Below are 21,706 nucleotides of genomic sequence, written 5' to 3' on the forward strand. Positions count from 1 at the left end.
AGGCTGATTACTCTTCCTTGGAAGTTAGGAGTGAAGCAATGTCCTTTAAATCCAGACAATTCAAAAGGACTAGCAGCATGAAAACCAAAGAACATCGAACTCCTGCGATTTACAGTGAAGGGAATTATTCAGGTCAGACACAATCCACTGCCAATGCTGGTCATTTGCAGAGAACAAGTCTGGCCTGTAACTTGCCGCAGAGCAATAAGAATCAGGGGTGACATCAATGTGGGGGTCTGGGGAGACTCTCACAAACAAAATCATTTGACACATACAGTGTCAGATAAATAGGTACAAATGGTGAAGTCAAACATTCTACCTTCAGGCTCTGCACCCAGAGCAGTGCCGACTGCCACAGAGGCAACTGAAATTTACAACTGTTGGCTATAAAATTATACATGAGAAGGCTGAGAGCATGTGTGTGTTTAAATGTCACACAGACAATCCATCATCATAGACACTTTTTTTCCTCCTACCTAAGAAAAACACAAGAGTTGCTTGAGGTTGCTTCATTGGAGTCATTATAATGACCTTTAAAAGTTATTTATATGTAATTGGTCCTCAAGGGGAAGAAACATTTGCGATTCCGGTGGTGTTTTGTACTTCAAATGCCACATAATACACCAGCAGAATGAATGCTGCTGAGTTTTCTACCTGAAAAACAGCTCAGTTGGGTCCTGTTAGACTCAGACTCAAGACTGTGAGGGGGAACCATTAGAACACACTGTCCTTTCGTCTTCCACATCAATGGTTCTCAAAGTGAGATTGTCCTGCCAGCAATAGCAGCATCACCTGGAAACTCGTTAGGACCTTTTGGAATCCCGTCATACTGAATTAGAAACTCTACGGGTAGGACTTGGCATTCTTCAACAAGCCTTCTGAGTGATCCTCATACATGCTATCAAAGGGAGAACCATTGGGAAAGATGGAGTTAGCTGTATTTTTTTCACCAGGCAGCTCTTCCCTCAAGATGACAGCATCAGAGAGCACCACTTCTGTAGTATTACATGGAAACCGGACCTCCTTCCTCTCTGATTGATTTTTTCCAATAGGATTTGAAAAGTAAACCTGGCTGGTGAGTAGGATGTTTTGGTTAATCTATTATCCTGACTAGGCTTTCCTGGTGGCTGAGTGGTAAAGAATCCACCTGCCATTGCAGGAGACGCAGATTTGATTCCTGGGTTGGGAAGATCCCCTGAAGAAGGAACGCACTCCAGTCTTCTTGCCTGGAAATGCCATAGACAGAGGAGGCTGGTGGGTTACAGTCCACGGGGTCGCGAAGAGTTGGACAGCTTAGCGACTGAGTATACACACACACAAGATCTAATTCTACTCATGAATGGAATTAACAACAACAAGATTCTGATTAATAGACCACTGCCACATGTAACTAAACTAAAGATTTTATCTAGTACACAGCTAGAAAACCTTTTCTAGACATATCTTAACAGTTTTAGATGAGTTAAAAAATGATCCAGGATGTTACAGGATAGAAGAGGTCCTAATATGAGTAACTCTGCCAGCAAAATGGACTACAGCCTGCCAGGCTCCTATGTCCATGGGATTCTCCAGAGAAGAATACTGGAGTGAGTAGCCATTCCCTTCTCTAGGGATTGAACCTGGGTATCCTGCATTGTGTGTAGATTCTTAACCATCTGAGCTACCAGGGAAACTCCATTAATTGAGATGTCCAATTGACTGAAGGCTTGATAAATCAGTTCATAATCTATTTCTCAACCAAAGACTCACATCATCTGTCACGTTTCTTTCCCTATTCCCTCCTTGGTCCCTCAGGCCACCTACTGTGTGCAGTGAATGAAGTCTACCTTTTCAGAGCCCATCAAGCTATCAGCCATTGTCTGGCTCCAGGCAAACATGGTTATCCCAGAATACATTTTTATGTACACTCTGCTTTTCAAGAGCTGTACACATCATCAGAATTCACTCTTTGTTAACTGAATGATGAAAAAGATAGGCTCAGAGGACTTGGACCCTGAGTCCACAGTGTGTGACTGATGGATGAACAACAGTGTCACCACTAATCACAACCTTGTCCCTTCTTCCTTATGGAGTATGCGATGACAGATACTTATTTTTAATTTATGAATATGTCTTACTAAATCAATTTGAAGGTATATAAGATAAGAAGAAACATATTTCTAATAGCCCTTGAGAACAATGGGACATAGTCATTTCCTTCCCTCCAAAGCCAGTCTAGGGTTTCATCCATCTGGGTCAATTTCGAATTTGCCTGCTACTCTACCTCTGTGTCCCATCACTTCATGGCAACTAGATGGGGAAATAATGGTAACAGAGACAGACTTTATTTTCTTGGGCTCCAAAATCACTGCAAAGGGTGACTGCAGCCATGAAATTAAAAGACGCTTGTTCCTTGGAAAAAAAGCTATGACCAACCTAGACAGCACATTAAAAAGCAGAGATGTTGCTTTGCCAACAAAGATCTGTCTAGTCAAAGCTATGGTTTTTCCAGTAGTCATGTATGGATGTGAGAGTTGGACCATAAAGAAAGCTGAGTGCCAAAGAATTGATGCTTTTGAACTGTGGTGTTGGAGAAGACTCTTGAGAGTCCCTTAGACTGCAAGGAGTTCAAACCAGTCAATCCTAAAGGAAATGAACACCGAATATTCATTAAAAGGACTGATGTTGAAGCTGAAGCTCCGATACTTTGGCCACCTGATGCAAAGAGCTGACTCATTAGAAAAGATCCCGATTTGGGGAAAGACAGAAGGCAGGAGGAGAAGAGGATGACAGAGGAAGAGATGGTTAGATGGCATCACTGACTCAATGGACATGAGCTTGAGTAAGCTCTGGGAGATGGTGAAGAACAGGGAAGGCTGGCATGCTGCAGTCCACAGGGTCACAAAGAGTTGGACATGACTGAACGACTGAACAATAACTACCTCTATGAGTTCAAGAGCAAAGTAGATCTCTCTCTCTCAAGGTGCAAGCTCTACACACTGGTGACACAGACAGAGACACTTTTTCTTGAATCACAGCTGGAGCAGAATAAATACATCAGTACCCAGCACTGTCATGAAGTTGGGGAGCAATATTTTAGCTGGCTTCTGTCTACAGATGCCACAGCCCTTCCTCATCATTACCAAAGCCTGCTCTGTCGTTTAACTCCTACTTTAGCTGCAAGACATAACTCATGTGGAATCATGAGACAGCAGAGAAAAACAAGGTTGGGACTATAATTTTCCTAGTCCATGAAAGGGGAGAAAGGGTGAGATGAGGCTGAGGGTCCTGGGGAATTCACTGAGAGAGACCATGTGAGACTTTGGAACGTGGAGGCATCTTGGCAATATCTCTCTCGATGAGCTCTGAGAGCAGTGGTCTCCACTGTATTTTAGCTCAAGCAGAGAATTTTTTAAAGCAGTTTTGTCTAAAATGCCCGGTCATGTTTTCTGGGGACCAGGTGCTGCTTTTATCTGAAGTGGGAACAAAGCTGCCAAAGCTTAGCACTCTGGATTCTTAGATGGAAAGAAGAAGAGTGACAGAGAAAAATGTAGCAAGAACCCTTCTTCTCTTGGGACTCTCAGGACCCACGACAGCTTGAAACGGGGGCTTGAACCAAATGGAACTGAGGCACAGTCTAGCCATCTGCTGGTATAATACTTTAAGAAAATACTTGTTCTGAACAGGATATATTCTGGTTTGCTATGATTTTTTTTTGCAGGGGGTGGGGGGGGCGGAATTCTGCTTTTCTTAACATTAATCGAACACATCGTGTGGTAGCTTTTGCTCCATGTTACATCAAGTCAAGGTAGTTCTTTCCAGTTGGAGGCCAAGTTTCATTTAAGGTTCCCGTTGGAAGCGCCTCTGATCTGCTCCATCGTCTTTCAGCAGGACCACGATTATCCATACACGGGGCTCTTCTCGTCCACCCCCAGAAGCAGGTTTACCCCTGCCTTGGATTCCAGTTCCAGGTTATTCTAGAGTGGGGGTGGGAAAACTTTTCCTATAAAGGGGCCAGACAGTAAATATTTTAGCCGTTTCAGGGCCAACAGTATTTACTGCCACTGCTCACCTCTATCACTGCAGTTGAAGAGAAGCAGAATGGGCCACCCCCAAATATACCCCTTTGGCAGAGGGATTACTTTGAGCTGATTATTTTTAAGAATGTCTGACAACAGAGTTACCCTTTTGTAAGGGATATCTACCTTTGTAAACAAAGTTTACCTTAGTTATGGGAGCCAGTACCAGAAGAGAGCTCTTAGCAAAGATCACTTTTGCATCTGAGAGATTCACAAGCCTGGCGGGGCACATGGCTTACCAAGCCCTTCCTCTTCTCACTTTCCCATGGATTTCTACCCGCTCTGAAGCCCTAGACTCCTAACCTTTTCCTCAGGATGGTATATAAGTCTCAAATGTTGGGCTGGCTTGTGAGTCTCACATCTTTGTGGGGCTCCCTTATGTACATGAGTTTGAGTAAACTCCAGGAGTTGGTGATGGACAGGGAGGCCTGGCGTGCTGTGATTCATGGGGTTGCAAAGAGTCGGACACGACTGAACGACTGAACTGATGTACACATATGTCCACAACTAAGTTTTTTTTTCCTCCCATCAATCTATCTTTTTCAGAGGGGAGGTCTCAGCCAAAAACAAAGAAGGGTAAAGGGAAAATTATTTTTCCTTCCCTACACAGTGCTAAGGGCTTCCCTGGTGGCTCAGTGGTAAAGGGTCCTCTGCCAATGCAGGAGAGGTGGGTTCGATCCGCAGGCTGGGAAGATCCCCTGGAGAAGGAAATGGCAACCTACTCCAGTATTCTTGCCTGGGAAATCCCATGGACAGAGGAGCCTGGTGGGCTGCAGTCCACGGAGTCACAAATGAGTTGGACACGACTCAGTGATTAAACTACACAACAACATCACAGTGCTAAAGCAGCCACAGACAACATGTAAATGAATGGGTATGACCATGTTCTAATGAAACACCATTTATAAAAATCAGCAGACCAGATCTGCACCATAGCCTAGCACTGTTCTAGAACTCAGCAGGTCAACACTCCTGTCAAATTCCCTTTTGTGTAGAATTTCAATTCCTTCTTGTGTTTTTCTATCCATCCTTCATGATGATGAAGAATCATCCTTCCAAGGTCATCATCCTTGGAAGCACAGCCTCGCTGTGGACTTGAAGAGTACACCACGGTTATCAGTGCAGCTCTGCGTGACCCCCTTGTTCCCACTCTCTGGAGAGGAACAAAGAAGGACAGTCACCATCCCCAGGTGCAGAAAGAGAACGGAGATCAGGGCAGACAGGAGAACCTGAGCTCTTAGGATGCAAGGGATGTTGAAATCAACTGCACTGTCTCCTCTTTTCACAGAAGAGGAAACCAAAGTCTAAAGATAACAAAGAACTTGCTCGTGCCCACTTTTCCAGCAAGATGGAGACCTGTCACACGGGGCCAGTTGTGACCTCCTGGCCCCTCTCAGACCACGTGAACTGACAGGGCTGGGGGCTGCTGTCCTTGCCTTTCTAGCTTTCTCTCTCCCCCTGCATTCCTCTAAGCACATCAATGATGACCTCTGATGGATGGTACTTACTAGACCTCTCCCTGGGGGTTTTGGTGTTGAAGACGGAGAGCGGGTTGTAGCGGTTAAGGGTGGGCTCCAGGAATGCCACTGGTATGGCGGCTGCCAGTGAGGCCAGGCATTCTCCAAGGGCAGGACGTTGCCTGGAAACAAAGAAGTCCATTTAGAAGTGGTGCCACCTCCATGCTGGCCCCATGCATTGGTGGACCAGGCCTCCTTCCCAGGATGTCTTGGGCCACTTCCCCACAGATGGCTCCACTGGACATCCTGGGCCTTGAGCTCAGCTGGATTGCATGTTCCTCCCCTCCCTCACTTTTTCTGGATACTAACCAATGGTTTACAATGGTCTCATTCCCTGTTACCTAGTTCTTAAAGAACTAAGGTGATATATACTATGTAGCTTTGTTCTCTCCCAGCATCTCTGAGAGCAAGTTTGGCTGGCATCCAAATTGAATCAGATCCTCCCAGTTCTTAAAATGTTTTAAAATCTTTCATGGAATTTCTTTGTCTATTCCCTGCTATGAGTGGAGCCTGTGTCAACCAATGGGAACCATAGATAATGGGCCCAAAACACCAGTAAGACACAAAATTGAAGTTCTGCCTTGCAAGAGAAATGACACGCCCTAAACCAAATCACGTGATGCAGACAAAAGAGCTCCAACACCTATTACTTCCCTTTCTTCCACAAACACTTGAGTATCCACCACGCACTAAACTTTGGTTTTTAAGTCTTTCTGTGAAAGATGCAATCAATCAAAACCAAAACGCTTGAGAGTCCTAGTTCAGATTTCTAGTTTTCTGGCTAAGAGGACTTACACTTACCTGCAGGATAACCAAGGCTGCAAGAGTAAGTGACGGACCACAAGCCACCAGCTGCTCAAAGCAGAGCTAGTATTGAAAGAGTGCTTCCCCTCTCAGACCTGGGCTTTGCCCTGGATTTGTACTTTCTAACCCAGCAGGTTCTTTCTTCTACTGAGATGAAATACAGTCGTAGCACTGGCTCAAAGGGCCCCATAAGGGGCCTGACATCTGTTCCTTCCTGATGAATGGGAGACCAGAGCCATCTGTTTTCCACCCATCAATATCTTTTCCCTGCCACCCTCTGGCATTCGATCACAGACAGACTACACACACCTGCCTTGTGAGTTACATACGTGATGCCAGTTTCCAAATACGAGGAAAAATTTCTTCAAATAAACCAGTAATGTGAGTCCTTTGTTAGACCATGATACAAAGGTAACTAGTAGAAAAGGTAGACGATAGGTCAATAATTAAGAGACGAAAGGGATTACAGGGTTCAAGCCCATCTTGTTAGCCTTCCTCTGTGACTGATGAGCTTAAACTCATCAGTGTGAATGTCGATACTCTGCATGAAGCCTACCAGAAGCAGCCCTGGGGGCAGAGGATGTCAGGCTGCACATTGGGGGATATCACAGAGCCATTATAGAGAAAACTGTCAGCTAGAGGGGCAGGCTTGGAGCCAAGAGCAAACGTGTACCCCACTATTGCAGTTCTGCAGAGACAGGAAGGCATTCAGTTCTCACGGTTCCCTGCAGCTCCCACCAAAACCCATGCCCAACAACATGTACACTCTGCTATATTAAAATGGACGCTCAACAAGGACAGGGAACTCTGCTCAATGAGGCATACCAGGCAGCCTGGATGGGAAGGAATACAATATATATATGTCTGAGTCCCTTTGCTGTCCATCTGAAACCATCACAACATTGTTAATCTGCTATACTCCAATATAAAATAAAAAGTTAAAAGAAAAGTGCTATGGAAAGGAAAAAGAAACCCATACCCAGCATCCCATTAATTGTCCTTCACTATGACAACAGCCAATAATTCCAGTAGTACCAAGACACCAGACTGTCAAAGCTGTAGAGTCTCTGGATAGGATAACAAGCATTTACTAGGGGACAGGGCAGGGAGGTAGCTAGGGGAGCCACTGCCGTCTGAGAAGTAAGCCAGGTAGTAAAGAATCCGCCTGCAATGCAGGAGACCTGGGTTTGATCCCTGGGTTGGGAAGATCCCCCTGAGAAGGGAATGGCTACCCACTCCAGTATTCTTCCCTGGAGAATTCCATGGACAGAGGAGCCTGGCAGGCTGCAATGTGACAAAATAGCATGTCTTTATGGTCTCATTATAAAGATTAGAATCAACTTGCAACTTCATTATGCATAGAGAAAGGATACACATTTGAGTTGGGTTAGAAATGTGATCTTAACTGGTCCTGGAAAAAATGACTTGACAAGACTATCTAGGGTAGAGTCAGAATGTGTTGGGGGCTAGCCTGGGGGTCCACAGAACTGTTCTGCTGGAGATGCCAGAGGAGTCTGCTGGACCAGAGAGAGGGAGGAGGGAGAGGGTGGGTGAGTCGAAAGAAAGCTGTGTACCCCTTGGAACTTCCATACACTCCTTAGCCAAGTTATCAAACCTAAGACAAATGTGATCTTTTAATTACTTTAAAAGACAACTAATACATGTGATCTTATCCCTTCTTTTCTATCTTCTTCTTGGGCTCAGCTTTTAGGGGATTAGCCGACAACTTATTTGGCCTGAAGTATTTGAGCTTTCAAATCACTTTCAAATCAGCCTCCAGCAAGCAAGAATGCCCTCAACCAGATAAGCACTTGTTAGCTAACAACACAGACTTGTCCTTCTGTGAAAGATCTGACTGTTATATCGTCCCATCCAGGTCTGATCTGGAAGGTCTATTTGGGAGCTGCATCAGGGGTAGAAGGGGCTTCCTTGCTGGCCCAGCAGGTAAAGAATCCACCTGCGAGGCAAGAGACGTGGGTTCAATCCCTGAGTTGGGATTACCTGGAGTAGGAAATGGCAACCCATTCCAATATTCTTGCCTGGCAAATCCCATGGACAGGGGTGCCTGGCAGCATCACAGAGTCAGACACGACTGAGCACATGGCACATGAGTGGTGGAGGAAGGCAGGGGGCGGGGCTGGGGAGGCCACAGAGACCAAGGTTTTCTCCAGGGAGCTCTGCAAAGCTGCTTCACTTCGGAACAGGCCCTGGCCAGTCCTGTTCCCCATCTCTCCTCAACACCTCTTCTTTTCCCACTCCTTCACTTCTTTCTAAGCTCATGGTGGTGGTGGAAAGGCCAACTCTCAGGACAGCTGATTGGGAGTGAGGGCCTGTGCCCATGGAACATGGAGAGCCACATGTCTTCACGTGACAAGGGGTGATATCAAACCTGAGAGCAAATTTGTAGTTGGGGCAGGGAAAGGAATCTAGGATACAGCTGGTCCTGGGCTGTCTTGGTACAAAATTGACCCACTCAGTTCAGTCACTCAGTCATGTCCGACTCTTTGCAACCCCATGGACTGCAGCATGTCAGGTTTCCCTGTCCATCACCAACTCCCAGAGCTTGCTCAAAGTCATGTCCACTGAGTCAGTGATGCCATCCAACCATCTCATCCTCTGTCATCCCCTTCTCCTACTGCCTTCAATCTTTCTCAGCATCAGGGTCTTTTCAAATGAGTCAGCTCCTAACATCAGGTGGCCAAAGTATTGGAACTTCGGCTTCAGCATCAGTCCTTCCAATGAACATTCAGGAGTCATTTCCTCCAGGATTAACTGGTTTGATCTCCTTGCAGCCCAAGGAACTTTTTACTTTAATTGATCCATATTACTTCTCTTCTCTTTCACTCACCAAAATTAAAATTATGATCTCCCAAAAGTGGATTGCCAGAGTTAGTCTGATGAAAGGCAATCCTTGGGGAAAATGGACAGTTCTCTGGTATTAATGCTGACTCCATGACTTGAGGGAGAGGGACAAGCATGATATTTAGTTACTGACAAATTGAGTCTCTGCCAGCTCACCACAGGCATTTTCTAGTCTGGAGCACACAACGATGCTAATAAGCTGGAGGGAGAAACAACAGTGCTGGCCTCACTGAGAAAAGTTCTTTCTGTAAAAGCCCAGAAGGCTGCCAATTAATGGCTGTGAAATACCAGAGGGATGACCTTCGCCTCCAGGTCCAAGACCAACCGAGCTAGACAAAACTTGCTGCTAAAATACTGGTGATTATTAGCGCCCCCCAGGGGGCATTGTGGGTGTGGACCAAGCAGAACAAGGGCTACAGAAACAGCTCCATAGCAACCAAAGGGCATGCTGGAAGAGTTTATCACTGGATAGAGAAATGCACTCTGCCTGCAAGCTCCCTCAGTTATTACTGTCAAGAACAGTATTTTTCATATAAGAGTACTTGGTCAATGCTGACAGACTGAAGAGACTTCAATTTTTTTTTTCCATTAAATTGAAGTATGGCTCAGATCGTAAAGAATCCGCCTGCAAAGCGGGAGAGCTGGGTTCGATCCCTGGGTTGGGAAGATTCCCTGGAGAAGGGAATGGCCACCCACTCCAGCATTCTGGCCTGGAGAATTCCATGGACAGAGGAGCCTGGCAGGCTACAGTCCATGGGGTCGCAAACAGCTGGACACGACTGAGAAACTTTCACTTTCACAGTTGATTTACAATGCAAAGTGATCTTGTGTGTGTGTGTGTGTATTCTTTTCCATTATAAGTTATTACAAGATACTGAATATATTAATAGTTTCCTGTGCTAACAGTAGGTCCTTGTTTACCTAAGTTATACATAGTCATATGTATCTTTTAATCCCAAATTCCTAATTTATCCCTCCCTCTCCTCATTTCCTTTCAGTTCAATTTGTATTTCAGTTTTTGTTAATTCCTAAGTCAGTCTGTCAACTTTTTTTCCACGGATTGGGACCTGCTTCTCAACAGTCTATCATCAGGGACATAGGCTAAGACAAAGTCATCCTAGTAATAATAATTACACCTGCACATATCTGGTGCTCTGTAATTTTGAAAGTTCCTTTGTGTAAATTCCAGAGGATGCAAAAGAGAGTAAACAACAGGTAGCAGAGGGGCAGAAAGTAGAGGTGCAGGAAGGTTCTAGACAGAAACACCAGTGATCTCAGCAGTCTGGGGAGAGCAACATTTGATCAGGAAAGAACTGGTCAAAGGGGACAGAGCAGGAAGGCAGATATAAATATCTCTAAAGTGTGAAGGCAAAAACAAAGTTTTAATTTGAAATAAAATGGAGATTCAATGCTTAATGTAGTCAATTACCAAACTTAGTCTTCTTGATCCATCCCCATCAAATGCTCTATCAATTAATCGAAGTAGGGACTTGCCTGGTGGTCCAGTGGTTAAGAATCCACCTGCCAAAGCAGGAGACACAGGTTCAATCCCTGGTCCAGGAACTAAGATAACACATGCCTTGGGGCAACTAAGCCCATGAGCCACAACTACTGAGCCTGCACTCTAGAGCCCTTCTTCAACAAGAGAAGCCACTTCAATGAGATGCCCACTTACTGCAACTAGAGAGTAAGCCCCCCACTCGCTGCAGCTAGAGAAAGCCTGCATGCAGCAATGAAGACCCAGTGCAACCAGATGAATAAACAGTAATAAAATCAATCAAAGTATATTCAGGTTAAAGAATGTTAAGCATTCTCCATGGTTTTTTTTTGATAGTGGAGTACAGTTTATTACACCGGCGGGCCCAAGGCAGAGTCTCCTCTTAGCCAAGGGCCCCAACAAGCATTTGTGAAAATCTTTTATACCCCATGTGTACGTGTCCAAGGGATTTGGACACCACCAGCCCAAATCTCTTGAGGCTTACAAAGGAAGGGTAAATTCAATCACAATAACCCCATCATTCACGTGTTATGTGTTCAAACAGTTAATAATCAATAAGCCTGTGGTTACATTCCGATAGATACTGTCCGGAGGCAGGGGTGATTAGTGTCTGTTTTCTCTTAGGCAATGAGTAACCTGGATGTGATCATCAAGATTCCTCTGCCCAGATGGGGTCTTATCCTTCCATTGTCATTCCCACAGGCGCTAAGCACAGAGTTGAGTCCATTGGGGAGGCGGCCTAGCACGATCAAAAAATATGGAACACTTCACGAATTTGCGTGTCATCCTTGCGCAGGGGCCATGCTAATCTTCTCTGTATCGTTCCAATTTTAGTATATGTGCTGCCGAAGCGAGCACCATTCTCCATGTTTAAACACACATGGTAAAAGCCTTTATCCTACTCTGAAACTGTATCTGAAAATTTACCTGCCAGTGACTGTCTCAGTCTAGCTCAATTAGAAAATATTCCCCCCAAAAGGTCTCTAATCTGTTTCAATGACTTTCTTCCTCCTTACAGTCAACCCTATCATGGAGGTGTCTGGAATCTTTTCTATTTACAATGCATTCACGCTATAGTTGGAAAGCAAATATTGAGTGGTTCCTTTGCCACCTTATAGACATTTGCTACCCAAGAAACTTCAGTAAAACATGGCAGAGAACTGGTAGGTTTCACTATATTTTCTCCCCTCTAAAACCCACAATGCTGGGGGAAAATTGAGAAATTTAGACCTATGCTGAAATTAGAAAATGTGTGATAACTTCACACCGCAAAATACAGACCAAATCAAAAAAGTTTCAGAAAAGAACAAAAGCTAAAAGTTACTACAGAGAAAATGAGAGAGGAAGGTTAAGGGAAAAGTCAGTAGATACAAATAATTTCCCTCCTTGAACAACAGCTAAGACCAAAAAACTCAGCAACAATATAATAAAATGGAAGATTCATTAAATAAAGTAAGACCCAATTCTGGAACCTGAGGGGGTGTATTAAGTGCTGAGAAGTGCAGGGGTTGATATGGAAAGGACAACCCTGAGACATAGTACAGGGAAGTCAAAGAGCTTTAAGACCAAAGAAAGACCCCAGTGAGCAGCAGCGAAGTCATGCGTGCAGGGAACAAATCACTGGGTCACACACACGGTCAGACCACAGCGAAGCAAAGTCTGTACACTTCTGAGGGAGGCAAATTATGACCCAAGGATTTTATACCATGGAAACTGTTCACATACAAAGTCGATGGATGATACGACAAAATATGCAAACACTCAACCGTAAGTGCTCTTATAGAAACAACGACATAAGATGAATCTGGCCACCCAAGAGGTAAATCAAAATAAAAGTTTTAGAATCACAAATTAGAAATTTGGGCAAATCACAATTTAGAAGGATTGGCTACACATGGAATCATTAAAATATAAACCAAGGTAAACAACTCAAGGAATATTAGTCCTAAAATATTCCAGGGTAAAATGTATGTTATAAAGAATTACACAGCAAAAAAAGAAAGGTAGAAAGGATAGGAAATGCCAGAAATGCAAATATACTAAACTTGGTAATCTTTTTAAAAGTAGAGAATTAATAATTATTTTAATTAGTGATAAATTAAAAATATATGAGTTTTATGTTAAGGAAATTCAGTTTTTAGCTTCATCCAACAAAACAAAGTTATAAAGCAATATTATGATCCTAAAACGTGTAAAAACGTGCACATGTAGAAAACATCTAGAATGGTATATACCAAACTGTTACTAGGTGGGGTGATCTGGGGTGAAGAAAGCAGCAGACTTTTAACTTTACATAGGTCTGTACTGTTTTTTTTTTTTTAAATAAGTATGTCTTTCACAATACAATAGAAAATAAATAAAAGTCACTAATGGTGGCAGCATCACAACTTGAAGATTTTAAATCTTTATATCCTACTTGCTTCATTAACTAACAGACTGACAATAGGGGCAGACTTGATCCAGGTGCTTCTTCAAGGCTGGCTTTCTACCTGCGTGGAATATAAAACACAGGCACCGATATTGCCAGTGCAATGAGTATATGAATAAAGTATAAAAAGTCATATGAAGAATGGTCTCTTTTCTGGTCTAACATTTCAGAGTTGACCTTTCTTTGACTTTTTTTAAAAAAAACAAAAGAGAGTAATGCATAAGCTTTTCAAAAAATTGTACCAAAAAACACATATACATATAGACACATGTATATACATACAAGGATCATCCCAGGTGGCACTAGTGGTAAGGAATCTGCCTGCCAGTGCAGGAGACATAAGAGATGCAAGTTCAATCCCTGCGTTGGGAATATCCCCCAGAGGAGGGCATGGCAATCCACTCCAGTAATCTTGCCTGGAGAATCCTATGGACAGAGGAGCCTGGCAGGTTACAGTCCATGGGGTAGCAAAGAGTTGGACACTACTGAAGTAAGTTAGCATACACGTACATACATATAAACCAAGAGAATAAGGAAAGATGTTGAGAAAATATTTACAAATGCTTAATGAAAGTAAAGATATCTTCCCTAAGTGAAATTCTTTATTAAAAATTTTAATTCTCTTGTTGATTTGGTATAAAATATGTTTATAACTTTTGTCTGCCCAGTTCCTATTAAAGGACAAAACTATTTATCTATATTTCATGTAAAACAATAAGGAAAGCTATGTAACTCTAAGGAATTAAACTCATAATCAAAATAAATTAGCTGTTAGTTCTTCAATTAATTTCTTGAACTCTAGAAGCTATTTAACAGCTGTAATTATGAAGACATAGACATTTCTTCAACATGCTCTGGTTATTAGCACATGATTTCAAGTCATCATATCCTGAGTTCTTAAAGGAGCCGAAGTCTTTTTTTGCTTTATTGAGAAACTGCAATTAGAATTTATGTAAGTTTAGATATGAAACAGGGATTTATCGTTGGTTTATTTGATAAAGGATCATAAATTGAGGAGGTCTACAGACCGTGGATATCAACAGGATGTTTAGATTAAGTAATTTTAAGCACAGATCAAATTCTTTCCAGTTTCCTTATTTGAAAAGGCAAAAAAGGAAAAAAAAAAATCTTCCAAGGCTAAGTCTACATCTAGAGTTTGGCTAATACTGTGTTTATCCTTCTGATCTTCTCCATGGATTTAAACAGAATCACACAACACATGACATTTGATTCTGAAAAGCAAGGGGTGGCCGAAGGTCTCCATTGCTCCAGGCAGATTAGAGAGCAGAGTGGGAACCCAAACACCTCGGAAAATCAGCCTGTTCAGATTCAAGACCACTGAGTAGCGTTTCTGTTCCCAAAGTGTTGACTTGTTTAAAATTATAGTTAATCTGACAGCCAAGAATGGTAAAAGCCAGGGCTGTATCACATAGAAACTCATTAAACACTAAAGCAACTGCCTCATGTCCCTTGAGCTTCTCAGAAAGCTTTAACCACAGGAACTCTGGAAGCTCTCTGAAAGCTGTGATCATAAAGAAAGAGACATTTCTTCGACATTTTTTGGCCACTAGCATATGATTTAGTTTGGCTATATTGCTCCTCAAGCCACGTACATTCTCCAGCTATCTCCACGGAAGTCATACATCTTAGAAGCCTCATTAACACTTCTAAATACTGCCATAAACATTTCATACCCGAGGCTCAAAATCACTAAGCCATTTCAGTGAGCATTTTGCTTCTGCTGGATTGGAAAGATGCTACAGTTAAGTGTTTAAAGACCTCAGTAATATACCTTCAGCCCGAACGTGTTAGCCTCTTTTGTTCACTCATTACCTTTCAACATAGATGTTCTTTCCCGTCCCGAGGGAGTAGAGACTGCACAGTATATGGTAGCATGAAATCTGCACGTCACCCACTGAAAAGAACAAACAAGAACTGTCATTCTCGTGCATCAACCCCAGAGGTCCACCTCCCGCACACAGCAAGGGTCTGCAAACAGAAAACAGGATGGCTTCACCCAAGAGCCAAAGATCTCACTTTCTTTCTTTTTAACAAAGAGAGCCCCTCTCTTTTCAAATGCCAGTTGCTGAGCTGGAAGAGAAAACATCAAAAGGAAAACGCCCTTCATTGTGCCATCCCAGGTCTTTTGTGGAACCCCAGATACAGATCACAGAGTTTCTCAGGGAAAGGAATCATTTGACCAGTGAGTCCTTCCATTTTTTTCCCCTCCAATAGAGGGAGACTGCAATCAAATTTTATCCAAAGCACTATTTCCTTTTTTTTGAAAGGAAGAATGTAAGGAATCTGAAGCTTGAGTGAGCTTTTTGTTCCTTTTCCAGGGGAGACGTGTACAAAGTCCCTACCTCTTCCAAGACAGAGCAAAATACCTCATGTCCACCTGTCCCAGCTTCTCTGATAGATGTTTTTCAAAAGGTAATTCACCTGTATTATGATTTTACCATGTTTCTCAAGGTAAGGGCATCTTTCGCTTAGGCACTCAGAATTTAATGGGCAGGCGACGTGCCTCTATTAATGTATGGAACTCACAATAAGGCTGGAACTAATTGAACACAAAGAACGAGTTTAATTTTTTATTTTTCAACAAGAAAGTGTGTTGTTTCCATGACACAGAATAATGAGTTTGGATGTTCCCCTACTTCTCCCCCTAACCCCACGGAAATAACTGATTTTCACTAATGAGGGCTATGGAAGACACAGACTTAGCTATTGGCCATTGGTTAAACTAATTCAATCACGTGCCACCATTTACAGTGTGAAATTGAAGCTTGGTGGCAGAATAAGAGGACTGAACATGGTACTAAACGCAAACTAAAACCAATCAATTACAGTCTTTCTTCTGGAGGCTCAGATACTGGGATGTTAGCAGCTTTCCTTTGCTCCTGATATACAGTGAATAAATTAAAGCTTCTTAATAGGAAAACTGGTGTCTGGGAGCAAACCTGTATCTCTCAACAGATTTCACAGATAACCTTTTCAAATTAAGAGAGAACACAATGGCTGAGACTGAAAGCAGTGGGTAGAAGACTCTGGTCCTGAGTAGCAGTGGGAAAAGGTGAAATATTTATAAACTGAAATTTGGGGATTACTTGCCCTCCAAGAGTCTACTCTTTTTTTTTTTTTTTAATTAAGAAGGAAAAAGTGTGGAAAGGTTGTCTCTACTCTGCCCTGAAGGTCAGCCTAAGGGAATAAACCACACACTTCTTAAGGATCTGCAGCTGGGTACACATGAATCCATGACAGATGGCAGGCCAACTCACAGAGTAAGTCCACCCCAAACTGATGCTGAGCCACATGCTCAAAGATGGATGTCAAGATGGGGAGCAGAGCCACCGTGGTGTAGTTAATATTTTGAGAGACGCCTTTGATCTGCGTTCTGGAATGGGTAAACTTGCCGAGCTTCAGGTTTTCCAAAGTCTTCTCTAAGTCTTCCGCTGCATTTTCAAAGAACGCCCGTAACCCGGCTTTCACCAGCTCTGAGCCTGACTTCATGACCGTCCTGTAAGCAAACAATGTTCAAAATCAGAAGCATAACCTGAACCTTTGGCCAACTGCCTTCTTGAGTTTGGGAACTTTCAGTGCAACCCGGGCATCTGACACCCCTATCGCTGCAGTAATTATTAGCATCCAAAAAGAAACTGGGATCACAGAATCCTGAAGCATGGGCCAGCAACTGGAAGGCATGCTTGATTTGAGGGCATGACTGCTCAACTCTTGGGACTCCCACGTGGCACGGTGGCAAAGAATCCACATGCCAATGCAGGAGATGCAAGAGATGCAATCCCAGCGTTGGGAAGATCCTCTGGAGGAGGAAATGGCAACCCACTCCAATATTCTTGCCTGGAAAATCCTATGGACAGAGGAGCCTGGCAGCTTACAGTCCACAGGGTCACAAAGAGTTGGAAATGACTGAGTACATACACATATACTGGTAGTACTGCTCTGGGTTGCTGTCTACACTTTACATTTACACACTGCTCAATTCTTAGGGAATGGACAGGACGACTTAGAGAGAAATTGATATTGGTCACCTGCTATCTATATAATATTGCAGCTGGCTACATTCTTCTGGAAATACCTAATTAAAAAGGACAGAGAGGGAACTTTTCTTCAGCTCCCCATGGGCTCAGCAACCTTTATAATGACTAGTTAGACATACTAGCTCTCCTGTGATGCAGGACCTCTTAGAGAAAGAGGACAAAGAATTAAGTCAACTGAAGCTTAGGTTTCTATCACTTTGCAGGGATGTCCCAGCTTGGAGAAGGGGAGGGAAGAAGAGTCAGTTCCATTTAAAACAGCTTACTCAGACCACTGACGTAACCATGTGGGAATGGAGATTAGCTATGGGTATCTGGGGCTTTCCCTTAAAACTATCTTATAAAACTCAGAACTGGAACAAAGCCTATCAGCTATCTTTTATTTTCTGTATTTCTACATCTTATTCACAAGATTATGACAGGCTTGCTACAAGGCCAGATGCTTTTCATCTACAGCATTTTCACGATAATCATCTAGCCAATAAGAAACATAAAAACAAGGAAATAAAGTCAGTGAGGCTTGCTCCTATCCTAACCATTTCCCTCAGATTTTCTCAGGAATGACTATGCAACACACTGACTTGTGTTCTGTTTAGTTTTGCGAAGAAAACCTGCTCTTGAGGCATTTTGCAAGTTTGGGGAATAAAGATTCCTCATCACAACTGCACCCCTGGAATGCTTTGGTCTGATCCTGCAAATTTTGTTCTGTATTAGTACTTTTGGGCCTCCTGGGTGGTGCACTGGTAAGGAACCCGTCTGCCAATGCTGGAGATGCAAGAGACATGGGTTCGGTTGGGAAGATTCCCTGAAGTAGGAATGGGCAACCCACTCTACTCTTCTTGCCTGAGAAATCTCGTGGACAGAGAAGCCTGGCGGGCTACAGTCCATGGGGTTACAAAGAGTTGGATACAACTGAACACGCCCAAGAGTTTTAAGAGATTTACTACCTCTACAACATGTTTCTCTCAGAAACCTGAAAATCCCCTTCAATTGCCCTTAACTTTTTTTTTTAAACCATTTTTAGTTTATAGAGGTTTTCATCATCTGGCCACTCTTTTAGGTTGTTGCCTTTCTTCTGCCTTGGGTTTTGGGAAGCATGTTCTCTCGACTTTGCCCTGCTTAATGAGTCTGTTAAAGAAAGCTCCCTCCAGTTCTTTGCACTGCCTCTCTTTTAATCTCATCAAATACTTTATACTACCATAATATATGTACACATACACACACGCATATATCTGATATTATATACATAGATGTTATCCATACCATCTTACAAAAAAACTCAAACTTTCTGGCCAATCCAATATGTGAAAGGAAGGAAGACTTCCTTTCTTGTTCAGCCATCTTTCCTACCAGACCCTCAGGCCACCCTCAGGCCGGAATCTATCTCTGTCTTTGATCTTTTGGTAATCACGTCCCCTCCTTGGCCATTTTGAACTCAGAGTGCTATGAGTCCCTCTGCCAGGGAGAGGCCTCTCCCTTACGGCCTCACCACCCATCAGATAGTTTTTTCTTTTTCTGTGGAGAATTAGGTACAAAGTGGTATTTTGCCACGTTATCTGTCTTATCTTCTGAAAGATGAACTTCTCAATCAGAGAAGACAAGAACTGATCAAACGCTCAGCTTTCAGCATTCAGTATCTGCCAAGACAGTGGCTCTCCACCATGAGCTGAGGAACAGTGTGCTGACATCGGGGTGATTTCCACCTTTTCCCTGTCTTCCCTTCCCTTCCTGGCTCCTGCAGAGTGGTGGCACGTCTCCTCTTCCGTACAATAATAAGTGGAAAGAAAGCGTCAGAGGGGGTGTCCTGAGAAACTCCGGGAAAACGCCGGGCACACTTACCTCGTGTCAAGTGTCTGAGCTAAGATGTGAAGACAGCTCACCATTGTCACAGAATCACTCCCTAAAATCAAAAATATCACCTGTGACTCCCCAGGCCATTCAGCCTGTCATTTAAACCCAATCTTCTCAATATGCACAAGCCACAGCCCAGCATAATTAACCACCAACACGCAAAGTGCCAGGGCTCTGTTTTGGGCCAAGGCATTTATCTCCGGCCTGACACATGGCTTTGTGATGGATGTTAGAGGCAAAGCTTAAAACATTCATTGGCATGGAAAATCTAAGCTGTTTGGGGGTACAGAGGTCATTTATCATGCTTCAGCCCAATTTTCTATGGCAAATTTAGGTGACACCTTAGTCCTAAGGCTCAGGTTGTCTGCAGGACATGGGTTCGGGGTAGTCACAGGATGTGCAGCCTTTACCAACACTTCTCTTACCGAAGAGGGAAATCCTGTGTCGAACCAGAGCAGCGAGTTTGCAGAAGAGGCTAAAGCAGAAAAAAATGGAAGTGGGAAAGGGACAGAGATCCAAGGCAGACCCGTTTAAACCTCATCCCTCGGCCCCCCCATATGGCAAAACAAAGTGCACAGAATGCCCCCCGGCCCAGGAAGACGGATGGTGTTCCCTCAAAGGGTCCTCTGGACTGCACTAGGAAAACGTGCGGTTCCCCCTGTCTCATTGGAGAATCATGAAAGGTACGCTGCGGGCATCTACAATGTTACAGAAAACAATCCTTCTGCAACAGCTACAGTATTTTGCAATGAGCCAGCTGTTGCAAATCATCTCTTGTTATAGAGTACTAAAAACATTCATTTGGATAACATCCACGGATAAACGAGGATTCTGGAAAGATTTTTCCATTGTTGCAATGGATTATAAGCCATTTTTATCGTCTTCACCGGGTGAGGGGTATGAGGCCTTAGTTGGGAGGTGGGCAAGATGGCGGGATTGGAATAAAGTTAAAGATTCAGGTATGGGCAATACTGTATTACGCCAGAAACATTTCAAGGAATGGCTTCTCTCTGTCATGTCCATTAGCCTACAGGCTTCACTGCTGTCTGATCCACGTCTTTGAAGCTAGGAAATCCCACCTGCCATGCTTTTGTGTTTTTTGACCCTATTCCATGCTCTTACCCATATTTTCTACTATGGAACCTGTTGGAGTCCAGTTGTGTCTTATGCTTTTATTTTTACAGTGCCTAAAAGAGGGCCTTGTGCAGTCAGCAAAGAGCCCACAGGTGCATTTGGAACACTCTCCTGATGCCCCCCCACCCCCCACCCCCCAGGGCACTATGGCTATCATTTGACCTGTGTTGCTGGAGGAGACTGCTGAGGATGCTGACATTATTTGACATTGGTACAGCTAGACAAGAACTCAGCAACCCTTTCAGAGAGCAGTCCTTCCTGGAGGAACAGGAAGAGGGAACGTAGAATAAAATCACTCTGCACAGGCTGTGGGATTCTCAGATGAGATCCAGTTGAAGTCCTTCCCATGGTTTTAGAACTCATGCTCTAACACAGGGCAGAAGTCTTTGTGGGAAGGTCAAAGGAAGAAGAAATCCATCTACGTGTTGGTGGGGATGAAAACTTATTCACTTCTAAATGGTTCTCAGTAAATGCCCTGAGCCTTTCTGGGCTGTCTACTGGAAACCAGAGCCAAAGTCTCTCCTGGTTAGTCATTTGTTTTTGCAGTGGAAATAAGTTGGAAACCCTGGCCTCGAGCTTAGGAGAGCTCAGAATAAGTTAACAGAAACTTGGCAGGCAGCAAGTATGAAATTAAATATGGACTGGGGCCTTTTCTCTCTTCCCAGGGTGTTTTTTTTTTTTTTTTTTTCTGAGTTAAGTATCTGATGAAAACTCATGGAGTTGGCGGGGATCCCAGAGGAATATGAGTCCTGTCTGTCTGCCAGGACTAGCTGGCTGTCGTGATGAAGCCACCTCACTGCTCTGTGCTTTAGATTTCTCATCTGTAGGCAGAGACTCATCACATGACCCTCTTAGTCTGCAGAATTAGGGGCTGATAAACTCAGTTATTTCTGGCAAAATGCTTCCAAGTGGACCCACTCTGTACAAACAACACTTTTTAGAGCTAAAGCTGATCCTTGGGTTGTTTGATTCTGATACAAACATGGCTCCCCTTGCTGTCAGAAGTGCTCTCAGGCACACCAAGGCCAGGGGCTGAAATTTCCAAAGGCCCTTTTTTTGGTCACCTGTGGGGCCCACCATTTAAGCAGAAGCACTGTTCTTTCCCCAGAGTTATGAGGTACAGCATGCCCAGGCACCTCACTCTCATCTCAGAGTCAGAAGCTGATAAAGAGATCCCCAGGGAGAGACTCTGGAGAGCGCTGACATGTGGCATCAGATGCAGAAGAGGTGGGGCCCGGGTGAAGGCTGCAGACCAGAGGGGTCTGCAAGCAGGAGCGTGTTCAGTGCCAACACGACCACGGCTGTGGGAGGGCAGCAGGGCTGCTGACGGATCTGAAAGCTATTTGCAAGGCTGATCAGCTCCAGGTTGTATTCCAGCCATGACAAATGGTGCCTGGCTGAACAAATGTTACATTTCCATGAATTAATAATCTAAGAAAAATAGATGAAGAGAACAGACACACCTGCCCTCTGTTGGCTTATCTGAATATCTCACTTGG

The 21,706-nt window shown here is 43.7% G+C and overlaps 1 protein-coding gene and 1 non-coding gene across 2 annotated transcripts in view; both read right to left on the reverse strand.

Annotated features, from left to right (window-relative positions):
- RYR3 (ryanodine receptor 3) overlaps positions 1–21,706 on the reverse strand; it is a 546,114-nt gene that overhangs the window by 70,356 nt on the left and 454,052 nt on the right. Inside the window, 5 exon segments of the mRNA XM_070468944.1 lie at positions 5,567–5,697; positions 15,001–15,082; positions 16,446–16,684; positions 19,062–19,122; positions 19,499–19,548. Of these exon segments, the coding sequence (XP_070325045.1) occupies positions 5,567–5,697; positions 15,001–15,082; positions 16,446–16,684; positions 19,062–19,122; positions 19,499–19,548 (563 nt within the window).
- On the reverse strand, positions 11,491–11,597 carry LOC139035818 (U6 spliceosomal RNA). Its single transcript, XR_011488522.1, has one exon. It is a non-coding gene; the product is annotated as a U6 spliceosomal RNA (small nuclear RNA).

This window comes from Odocoileus virginianus, chromosome 6 (genome assembly GCF_023699985.2).
Source record: "Odocoileus virginianus isolate 20LAN1187 ecotype Illinois chromosome 6, Ovbor_1.2, whole genome shotgun sequence".
Classification (NCBI taxonomy): Eukaryota; Metazoa; Chordata; class Mammalia; order Artiodactyla; family Cervidae; genus Odocoileus; species Odocoileus virginianus.